The 10,438-nt window shown below is 40.5% G+C and overlaps 1 protein-coding gene across 1 annotated transcript; it reads right to left on the bottom strand.

The window, feature by feature from the left end:
• Nucleotides 1-1,355: 1,355 nt before the first annotated feature.
• SLFN14 (schlafen family member 14) lies at nt 1,356-9,708 on the bottom strand. Its single transcript, XM_007947918.2, has 4 exons — nt 8,649-9,708; nt 6,695-6,823; nt 4,660-5,374; nt 1,356-2,190 (listed from the first exon to the last, which is right to left on the bottom strand). Exons 1-4 carry the CDS (start codon nt 9,706-9,708, stop codon nt 1,356-1,358), a joined length of 2,739 nt encoding a protein of 912 aa, XP_007946109.1.
• Between the last annotated feature and the right edge of the window lie 730 nt (nt 9,709-10,438).

The raw sequence follows: 10,438 nt of genomic DNA, 5'->3' as shown, positions 1-10,438 counted from the left end.
GAACTGCTGTATGAAAAGTGAATTTACTCTGTAAATCTTCACCCAAATCCTAATTAAAAAAAAAAAAAAAGAAAGAAAGAAATGGGTTTAAAGACTGAGAAAGTGGCAAAGGCAAGGATCCAGGAATGGGGGCATCCATCCAGGTTTCCTACAAACTCTGACAATTTCATTATAAAGTGATCACTGAATCATAATGAAAGAGATCAAGGATGCACAAATGCTCTTCCTAGACAGAATGCCTTCCAGGCCAGAAGCAGAGTATAATCAGTGTCTATCTAGCCCAGGTGACTGTATTAGCATATGTAGAGAACAAGCCAAATGTGTATATGTTGGAGCAGAGTGAGCTGATGATCAACCCAGCAACTTTGGAAATTAGGAAAGAGAAAGAATTTTCATGAGGCAGGAGATACTGAATAACCTGGTCACCTTTAACATTCTAAATTAATCTTAGCTTGTAAGTTGTACTTGTCTAGCTCTGTGGTGGGAATGTCCCTATTTTAAAGTGACCTCAATAGTCTATAGGCTGAACACTTCAGACATTTGAATGATTACCAACCCCCCTTGTTGCAAAGACATGCTCATATGATCTGGCTTCCTATCTTACATTTGGTTGCACTGATTAGCAAAAGCATATGACCCACTTGTTTCTACAGTCCTTACTGTAAAGTAACAAACTGGCATTTCCATTTATGTATTTGTCTTTAGTGAGCTTGATCAGCATAAAGCCATCCCCAAGAGACTGATCCAGACTTTGTATAAAGAGGAAACCAAATTCTGGGCCTATAAACCTGGTGACTCATAGCTAGCTTGAGGTGCCAGCCAAGGTGTTTCCCTTTAAGACATACTAGCCTGGAAGGCATTTTGCCCTCTCCCCAAAAATAGGCCAGTGAGTCTGGAGGACATTAGAAACACCAGGAGATGGGAGCATAAATCAAGGATGTGGTTAGGAGAGAATTGGGGGTGGATCATGCAACTCCTTGAAGATTAGTTTGGCTTGAACGTAGCAGGGACTCACTGAAGATGAATGAGCAGGGATTTTATAAAATCAGCTTCACTAGTTTAGTAGAACCTCTCTGATGACAGGATGAAGGCTAAATTGGATTTAGGAAAACTGGTGGTAGAGAACCAGTTATAAGCCTGTTCTAATTGTACAGGGAAGAGGTGAAGTAAAGTAGAAAAAGAATAGTGGCACGGCAAATAGAGGAGAAAGGTCACTCCCAAGAGACATTTCTATGGCTCCAGGTCACACCGACCAGGCTTCCATTCCCTCACTTGTAATATATGAAAAGAAGTAGCTGCCAGTTGCCTTGGAGAAGGGTCTCAGCTCTTTCTGGCTTCCTGTATCATTTGTAATTTCAGAAGGCTGCTCTCTTTTCATAAAACAGATAGAGATGTTTAATGGCTCTGGAGGCAAAGCAGAGCTTGTGAAATTTCTCTGACAGGGCACATTCTGGACTAATCCCAAACACAATATTCCTCTCCAGGCCTGAAAATTGCTGAACACTGTCTAGAACAATGTGACTTCCCCTGATATTTGCAGCCCGGCCAAACACAACGTCTGTTGCTCCACGTGTCTCAATTAATTCCATTGCTTTTAGTAGTGCAAGTTTATAGCGTTGCCTATCTTCCCCTTTCTTGCACAGAATTGCTATATCTTTGGACAGATAGCCATGGTGGAATAGGCTATGACATCTTGCTGCCACGTGGTTTGCTATTTGTTCTTCTGTCATGTTAGTCTCTGTCTCACACACCCCCAGCAGGGCCTGAGCACACATTGCTTCCTCATAGTCAGCCTCCCTGAACAATGCCAGTGCATCCGTAGACATGTTGAAAGGAGTATTTTCTTTGATCCTCTTCATTTCCTCTTTCATGACCTTTGCTATTTCCAGGGCACAGTGGATCCCCTTGGTGATTGTTTTTCGAGGAAACTGAGCTGATGGAGGGGGAAGGCCATTGACATCTGCATTATAGACTTGGAAAGGGTCCAGAAAAAGCCAGAGAATCCCACGGTGAAGGTTTTCGCTTCCAGCCCCCCTCACCTTTGGATGGGTGATGTTCTTAGCTTTCATGTACCAATCACCATATTTACTGCAGAAATTCTCAGTTTCATCCATCACTATGTGTTTAACCTCTAGGAACTCTGCTTGCATGAAGGTTTTCCGTGTCACCACCTTGCAGGTGGTTTGTTGTCTGTAACAATGAAAGAGAGAACAGGGTTTCAGGTATATAAACAAAGGGAACACCATGCATCCATTATTGTCTGACTTGGAATCAGAGACTAGTTCTGTTTTAGAGGCTGATTCATTAAGTGATTCAGTCCTGAATACCATAAAACTACTTACAAGTTACCCAACAGATGGAATCTATAGATTTAAACCCTACTCTTTGGGGTTAAGGAGCTCTGGTAGCATAGTGCCTAAGGCACTTGACTGCTAACCAGAAGGTTGATAGTTCAAACCCATCAGCCACTCCTCGGAAGGAAGGTTGGGCAATCTACTTCCGTAGTGATACTGCCTTGAAAACCCAAAGAGGGGTCGCTATGAGTTGGATCTGACTCAATGGCACATAACACAACAGCAACTTTGGGGTTATCAAGTTAAATCTGTACATGAAACTTTAGAAATGAACCCAGGTAGGTGCTTTTATTTTTTCAACTAGTAACCCGTTTTTGCTGCTTGACTATCCTTGAAGACTAGCTTCCTACATTTAAGGAAAATCTCAGAAGTAATTCACACTTATTACTACCATGCCTTTACTCTGTCATTTTTAGTGCTGGGCAATAGTCACCTAAAGGCATGTCATCATTTTTAAATGCAAAAGAGTTATGGACTAATATAAATTCCTCTAAACCAGATGCTATTTCTCCATTTAACTTGTAGTACAAAATCAGAAGTCTATTCTCATGGAAAGCCTCTTTAGATTTTGGTAAGGAAAACATTAAGTGTTTGCTGTGTTCCATGGTATGTAGAGAAGGGTAGCAAATCGACAAGGCTCTCTGGAGCTACTGCATTTACTTAGCTTAATTTTCCTTCCTTTTGTAGATATGTGTGTGTGTGTATGTGTGTTTATTTTTTTTAATGCGGTTGTTTCTTGTCCCCTCTAATTTGGATCCAACTAAAATCTCTCAAACCTACAGATTCCCTAATTTTAACAGCCAAGTGCTTAACCACTGTGCTACCAGGGCTCCTTTACATAGGCAATTCCCTATGTCTTGAGTTGTAAGTATTCATGTTCTTCTCCAGTTTGGACTATGTGGGCTTCCTGAAGAAAAATAGTAATTCTTAGCTATCTCTGTATTTCTCTCCCTTAAGGGTCTGGTAAGCGTTGAATTGAATTACCCTTTTGACTGGAATAGTCTTAAATTTTCCTACACCTAAACCAAATTTACTGCCATCAAGTTGATTCCGACTCATGGCAACCCCCATTGGGTTTCTAAGGCTGTAAATCTTTATGGAAGCAGACTGCCCTATCTTTTTTCTGCAGAGCGACTGGTGGGTTTGAACCACTGACCTTTTGGTTAGCAGCCAAATGCCTTAACTGCTACACCACCAGAACTCCTTAAACTTATCTATAAAGCATAATAAAGAACATGGTTCTTGGCGTAGCTTACAAGATCCTTCATAATCTGATATTTGCCTCCTTTCTGACTTTATCATCGGCCACATATCTGTATTCTGTCTCTGTTCCAGTCAAACCCACAGTCCATTCCCCATGGCTTAGCATTTGATGTGCCTTTTTCTTAGAAAACCTGCCCCGTTTTATTCACTTCTACTGAGTTCTTAAGAGTAGGCCAAGGGTGTCCTTCATTGGGGTGTGTTAGCCAATCAGCCTCCAGCCTGAGTTAAGATGACTATGTCTTCATTATTATATTAATTACACCATACCTCATTGCTTATTTTTTTTTATCTCCCTTATTGGACTTGATAGCAAGGTCTTCAATGTGGTTTTCCCCTCTAACACCAAGCCTAGCACAGTGTCTAACATATAAAAGGTACTCAAAAATGATTTATCGAATAAATGAGCAAACCAAACCAAAAATCAAAATGAATTTGCCCTTATTTGCTGAATTGTATCAAACCAATTTCTTTCTGCTAAGCCGAAAACTAAAGACTTAAGTCAGAAACACGTGTACGTGTTTTCTAAAAGTATTGATTCAGAACAAGTCAAACAAATGAACATATTTTATAAACAAAATCCAATGGTACTTAATACAAATTCCTGGTAAATACAATGTCTGATTAACTGAAATACCCTATGATTTTAAAGCATTAAGTATCAAGAAAAAGGTATATTTAAGCAAGAGATTCATTTCTACTTTTCTTAAATTTAAGGTCACAGATTGTGAGGGAAAAAAAAAGAAAACCCAGTGTTTCTAGTTCTAGAAATTTGAAGTTACGCATAGATGCATACTTGGGGGGGGGTATGCATATATAAATATAAATATATATATATGTAGAGATATTTATGCCTGAACACTGTAAATTACCTGCCTCTATCTCAACTGCCTGATCATTTGGAAATGTGCACATAGTTTACATTCTTGCACTTATTCAGCTAAGACACTACAAAATCTTAATCTAAAAACACAAATCACTTTTGTGACACTATTGAAAAGACTAACTAAATATCTTTATTGTGTTTACTTGGTGAGACTCTTACGTCACAAAATCCTTTAAGGAGTCACTTTCACAAACATAGAGGATCTCTTTTGGTTTGCAGTGGAACAAGTTCTTAATTTTCTCCATTATCTTTATGGCCAGGGCTGTCTTCCTGGTTCCTGGAAAGCAGTGGACGAACAGTTCCCGGGTCTCCTGAAGGCTCTCGGAAAGCAGCTCGCATTGCTCTTCGATGAGCAAGTTGAAGAACTGGCAGCTCAACTGGTCACTCAGGAGAGACCGTGAGCACAACGAGACTACCACCAGGGCCTGCAACAAGTCTTCCACTTCATCCTTATTTGCCAGCCTGTAGGATTGGGGGTAGTGCACCGGGGTTTCATCAGGTGTGTACTGTGTGCTAGGCAGGTGCATCAGCCTTGGAATGACACACACTTTCCCCATGTAACCACCAACAGTCTCCAGTTTCTGCTTTAACTGATGAGCAGTGTTTCGGGCATATTCAAGTCCACCAATCCACCTGGTGTCTATTAAGATTGTATAGAGTACCAGGGGGCTGTTAACTGCTATTAGGAGAGCGTCACACAGGACATTCTCCCCTTCCCTTAAGCCAACATCACCCGCCCAGCTTCTAGAAAATATCATAACTCCCTGAGAATAAGGATATGTCTTTGTCTTCATTAATTCTTCCAGTCCTCCATGATCTGAGAATAACTTCTTACAGAGGGATTCTGGTTTAAATTGTATTTCCTCCTGTGTCACTGAAAATTAGAAGCATAAAGGTAAGTTAACAAAAATGTTTTAAAACTGAATTGTAAATATTCCTGGTGCAAGAAAACAGGGCAGAAATGGCTTTAGCCATGAAACCGTGGCCTGAGATTAGAAGTTTTCATTTCTGATAACTCTAGCATAGGGGAAGTTTATCAGGAAACAGTCTTCACAGAATTGCCTTCTAGAATCTTCTCCTTAACTCCTGGTGGCCTATATCCAATGGGAAGGCACTCCTTGCTGTAGAGGGTCTTTTTTTTTTTCTTTTTTTTATTAGGATTTGGGTGAAGATTTACAGAGTAAATTCACTTTTCATACAGCAGTTCACATATACTTTGTCTCATGTCATTGACCAAAATTTACAATGCAGCAGCTCCCCTCCCACTTCCTCCCCATAGTTACCTCCTCCCAGTGTCCATCCCTTCATACTCTTCTGCACCCTGAGCTATCTCCCTGTGCATAAGCAGCCCTTCCTTCTCCCATGATTGTTCTCTCCAGGGCGTGTGTCTACTTGAGGTAAATGTTTAACTCACATGCCTGTGCTTTGTTTGTCTGGAAACCACAGTTGTGGGTTCAATTCCAGACCTGAAGGGCAGCTAGGGGCCATAGTCTCAGTGGTTCCACCAGGCTCTATTGGACCAGCAAACCTGGTCGCCACCTTCTTTTTTTTTTTTGTGTGTGTGTAGAGGGTCTTTTTGTGAACCTGATGCTTTTGTGGAACTAAGAGTTTTACTTTAGAATAGTGATTAATGACTTGGGGCATTGCATGTGGTAATAATGTCTGGAGATAGTTCTGGTTGTCACAACTGGAGGCATGCTAATAGCATCTAGTAGGTAGAGCCAAGGATGCTGTTAAATACTTTACAATGCACAGAACATCATCCCACCACGGCAAAAATATTATCTGGCCCCAATGTCAGTAGTGCCAAGGTTGAGGAACCCTGCTTTAGAAGTTCAGATGACCCTATGGCTCCTTCTGAGTTGGAAAGTCAAGAGGCAGTTCTCTTATGGCCTAAGAAATTCCTAAGGCCAAAGACCTAAGGAATTTTTAGCATTCTCAAATTTGGAGAACAAAAGCTATATATAACTAACTGGAAGTCCAACAGGTACACAGCAGTGAGAAGTAGAAAGTATACTGGAGATTTGATGACTGTTAAACAAGGGTCAGCCATATCATTTTAGGACCACTATGTCTATTGAGTCCTACATTTGACCTTAACTAAAGAGAAAGGCTTGGAACAATTGCTTTCAATTCCTTCCCACTTAATTTTAGAAAACAAATATTCCCCTCCACAGAAATCAAATGGAAATACCTGGAAACAAATGACGTTGCAGAGTCCCCTTAAATTCCAGGACTTTTATGGGATGTATTGGAGTTCTTAGAACAGATGAATCTGGTGAAATCAGGTGAGAGCTGTAGTCAACTGCCAAACTGGAAGAAGCTAAACAAATACATGGAAAATTGTTGGAGACCAGAAACAAAATAAAACAAAAGAACTCCTTCCTTGCTTTTCTACTGGAAACATGGGGTAGGCATCTTGCGCGAGCTGCCCTTACACTTAACTATGCCTCAAACACTTCACATATGTCAGGAAAGGAAGTTTGAGAACTCCTAAAGTGTTATGGATCTTCTAACTCACTGTGTGACTCCTCTTGGGCAACTCATTTTACCTCTTTCTCCTGCAACAATGAGTTGATGATCCCTAAGTTTCCTTCTGGGAGCTCTAGTAGTGTAGTGCCTAAGGCACTTGACTGCTAACCAGAAAGCTGGCCTTTCAAACCCACCAGCCACTCCTCAGAAGAAAGATGGGGCAATCTACTTCCATAGTCATACTGCCTCGGAAACCGAAGGAGGGGTCGCTGTGAGTCGGGTCCGATTTGATGGCACATAACAACAAAGTTTCCTTCTAACTTTAATATTCTGATTCCAGGTCATCTCTAAGAGGAAAAGTCACCTAGTGGGGTCAGCAAAGGTTAAGCACAGTATATATATATTGCCATAGTTATAGCACATACCATATATAGAGAGCATTTTGGTATATATAGAGAGAGAGTTTTAGTTATAGTACATAACAGCTGGTGGGTTTGAACTACTGACATTTTGGTTAGCAGCCCAATGTCTTACACCATATATAGTTACAGCTGTTTAAGGAGTTCCCAGGTGGCATAATGGTTAAGTTTTCAACTACTAACTGAAAGACAGGCAGTTTGAACCCATCCACAGGCACCTTAGAAGACAGGCCTGATAATCTACTTCCAAAAGGTCACACGCTTGAAAACCCATGGGAGCAGAGCTCTCCTGTGCACACACTCAAGTTTACCATGACTTAAAATCAACCACAGCAATTGACAACAGTAACATAGTTATTGCTTAAGGCCCCAGTCAATGTTTAGATGGATTAGAAAGTGGCAAGATCTCCAATGTGTATGTGTGTGTGTGTTTGTGTGTGTGTGTGTGTGTGAGAGAGAGAGAGAGAGAGAAACAGAGAGTGAGAGAGAGAGACAGACAGAGTAAGAAACTCAAACAAATTTAGGACAAGAGAAAGAATAATCCAATAAAATTCTCTAGTCACTCAAATGTTGACTCAAGCTTCTTTTTATCAAATTTAAAATATAATGACCATGAAGGCACTAAGCTTATAAGTGTAGTTCAGCCTATAAGTCCTTTATGCATCGATTAGGAATCACCAGTGCTGATTTCAAGCAAAACAGCAAGGGAAGTGACAATAGCAGCTGCCCCCTGTCCCACTGCCATCTTTGGCCTCAGCGATTTCTTTTTGCATCATTTTTCCTTACTTGGTGGTGCCCCAAGCCCAGTGGTTAATGGTATTAACATTTAAAACACTTAACAAAACATTGCAGAAAAATCCAAATTGTCAACAATGTTTCCTTTGAAAGAATCAATGAAGAGCCATTCTTAAAGATTTTCTGAAATATCATCTTTAGGCTGCAACTATTGATGACAAATTTTGACAAGGAATATCTACCTGAAATTTTTTTTAAACAAGCCTTTACAAGAAAAGGGAATTTTCACTTATTTATGGCTTATGGGATACTATAACCTTCCCAAAATAGACAAAAATCCAAGCATGTCTTGACTGCAAAGAGCTCATATACTGAGTCATTAGAACTTAAAGATAAGTAATTGAGAGAGCATTTGTAAGCAAAAGCAGCTTTGTATTCTTTAAAATATCTGACACGTATCCACCAAAGGCAGAGAAGGGAGTTCCTTCCTGCCCACTTGACAGTGACTTGGCACCAGCTTACCTAACTGAATGTCCAGCATTAGGGCCACCCAGTCCTCAGCCATCAGCCTTGTGACAGAATTGCTCCTCATGATCCAGGAATCTGGGGCTTCTGCGAACACCACACAGCAGAAGGGCTCAACCAGAACCACACAGACATAACCATACACAACATCTTTTTGGTACACATTCAAGATTTTGGTAGTGAAATTCACCTTTGGCTTCTCACGGCAGAAGTGGAATGTAGGCAGTTTTTCTATGCAGTTTTCGATTTCTTTTTTTAATAAGTCAGGGTTTATTTTCTCCTTCTTACAGCCAAATATTTCTTTGCTCTTATCATCCACCCCAATAATTAGGTATCCCCCTTGAGTGTTGGCAAATGCAGAAACATAACGAGGCAGCATTTCTTTCACCCGAGGCACAACCTTTTTAGTGGTGAACCTTTTTAACTCTACATGGGTTGACTCAGTAAAGTTGACTTTCTCCTTATACATGAGTTTGTCCTTTTTGAAGAATTCTGAGGCGGATGCCTTCATATCTTCTTCTTCCTGAATGGATCTGTCAAGAGCTTTCTGAGAATGCAGTTCCTTCACCATCCGTCTTCCTCTTTGGGCTCTGGACTGCTTTTCTCTGAGAAGCCCCAGGGCACTGCTAGCACTCAAGTTGATAGTGGAAGTCACATCTCTCTGATACAAATTGGACTTCAGGCTGCAAATCCTTAGGGGTAGGCTGAAAGCATCTGGGCTCCATGACTTAACGAAAATCAGGAGATTGTGTTGCTGCTGCATGTAGTCAAGATATTTTTGTGAACCTGAAGGAAGAAGCTTTTGAAAAGAAGTTTCCAGATCCTGTCCCAGCCCATGGCATCGGAAACTGTATGTTTTATCATCACTTTCTGCTTTGATCACACCCCCTCCAGAATTTAACAGTGCACAGATAGCTTGTATGATTTTAGAATTCTCTGTTCTTTTCAAATAGGTGTTAGTCATCTTCTTCCTGTTCTCTTCTCCAAAAGTCACTCTGCCCACGTCTACAACTCTTTCAGGATAGGGCATGTCCATATCACTCTTGAGTCTCTCCATTTCAGTAGTCTCTCTGTGCTCCAAACAACAATAGAAAAGGCTTCCTATAAAAGAAAGAAATCAGGACAATAATGTTTCTACATTGACAACTGTTCCAGAACTCACAATATTTTCTTCAGTTATGAATTATTGGAGATACATTTTAACATTGGGAAATAATCTTAGACATTACTGTTTTCTAACAGCTTTGCCAATATCCTTCACCTTCCCAACATGAACATGCATAGATAAAGGTGAATGCTTAATATTTGGTCATGATGGGAAAATCATATTACTGAAAATATCAGGCACTTCCCATTTAAAATTAGTAAGTGCCAACATTAAGCCCAGATATAAAGGGCATGCATGGGCTGGCACAGGAACCAAAGTGAGTTATCAGAGAACATGCAGAAGTAGAAGTCAGAAGTTGCTCTTTCTTAAAATTCAAGGGGAAAAGAAAGGAAGGCAGTAGAGAACTAAGAGAGTGCTGTTTTGGAGTATGTGTGACATAAAGATTTTGCTGTAAAAATAAACACAAAAGTTGGCCTTCCTTATGTGCTATTTCACACATTTAGAAGACTTTAGCCTATTTAGTGCTTCAAATACTCTTCCAAGTTTTTAAACCACAATTCTTCATATAGGATATGATGTGTGGGGGCAGAACTTTTCCTTCCCCCTAACAGCTCTGGGCTGCCCTGTGGGAACCCTTAAGACTTGGTAAAGAACATGATGAGATTTTACAGCATGGTCA

This window comes from Orycteropus afer, unplaced genomic scaffold, assembly GCF_000298275.1.
Source record: "Orycteropus afer afer isolate SDZICR_OR568_19922 unplaced genomic scaffold, OryAfe1.0 scaffold00196, whole genome shotgun sequence".
Classification (NCBI taxonomy): domain Eukaryota; kingdom Metazoa; phylum Chordata; class Mammalia; order Tubulidentata; family Orycteropodidae; genus Orycteropus; species Orycteropus afer.
This window is presented reverse-complemented; position numbering and strand designations above follow the sequence as displayed.

Coding starts and splice junctions, on each gene's coding strand:
- SLFN14 (XM_007947918.2), bottom strand. CDS start 9,708: ATGGAGAGACTCAAGAGTGATATGGACATGCCCTATCCTGAAAGAGTT. Junction 6,824..8,648: donor AATGCTGGACATTCAGTTAG/GTAAGCTGGTGC, acceptor GTATTTGTTTAG/CTTCTTCCAGTTTGGCAGTT. Junction 2,191..4,659: donor TCCTTAAAGGATTTTGTGAC/GTAAGAGTCTCA, acceptor TCATTGTTACAG/ACAACAAACCACCTGCAAGG.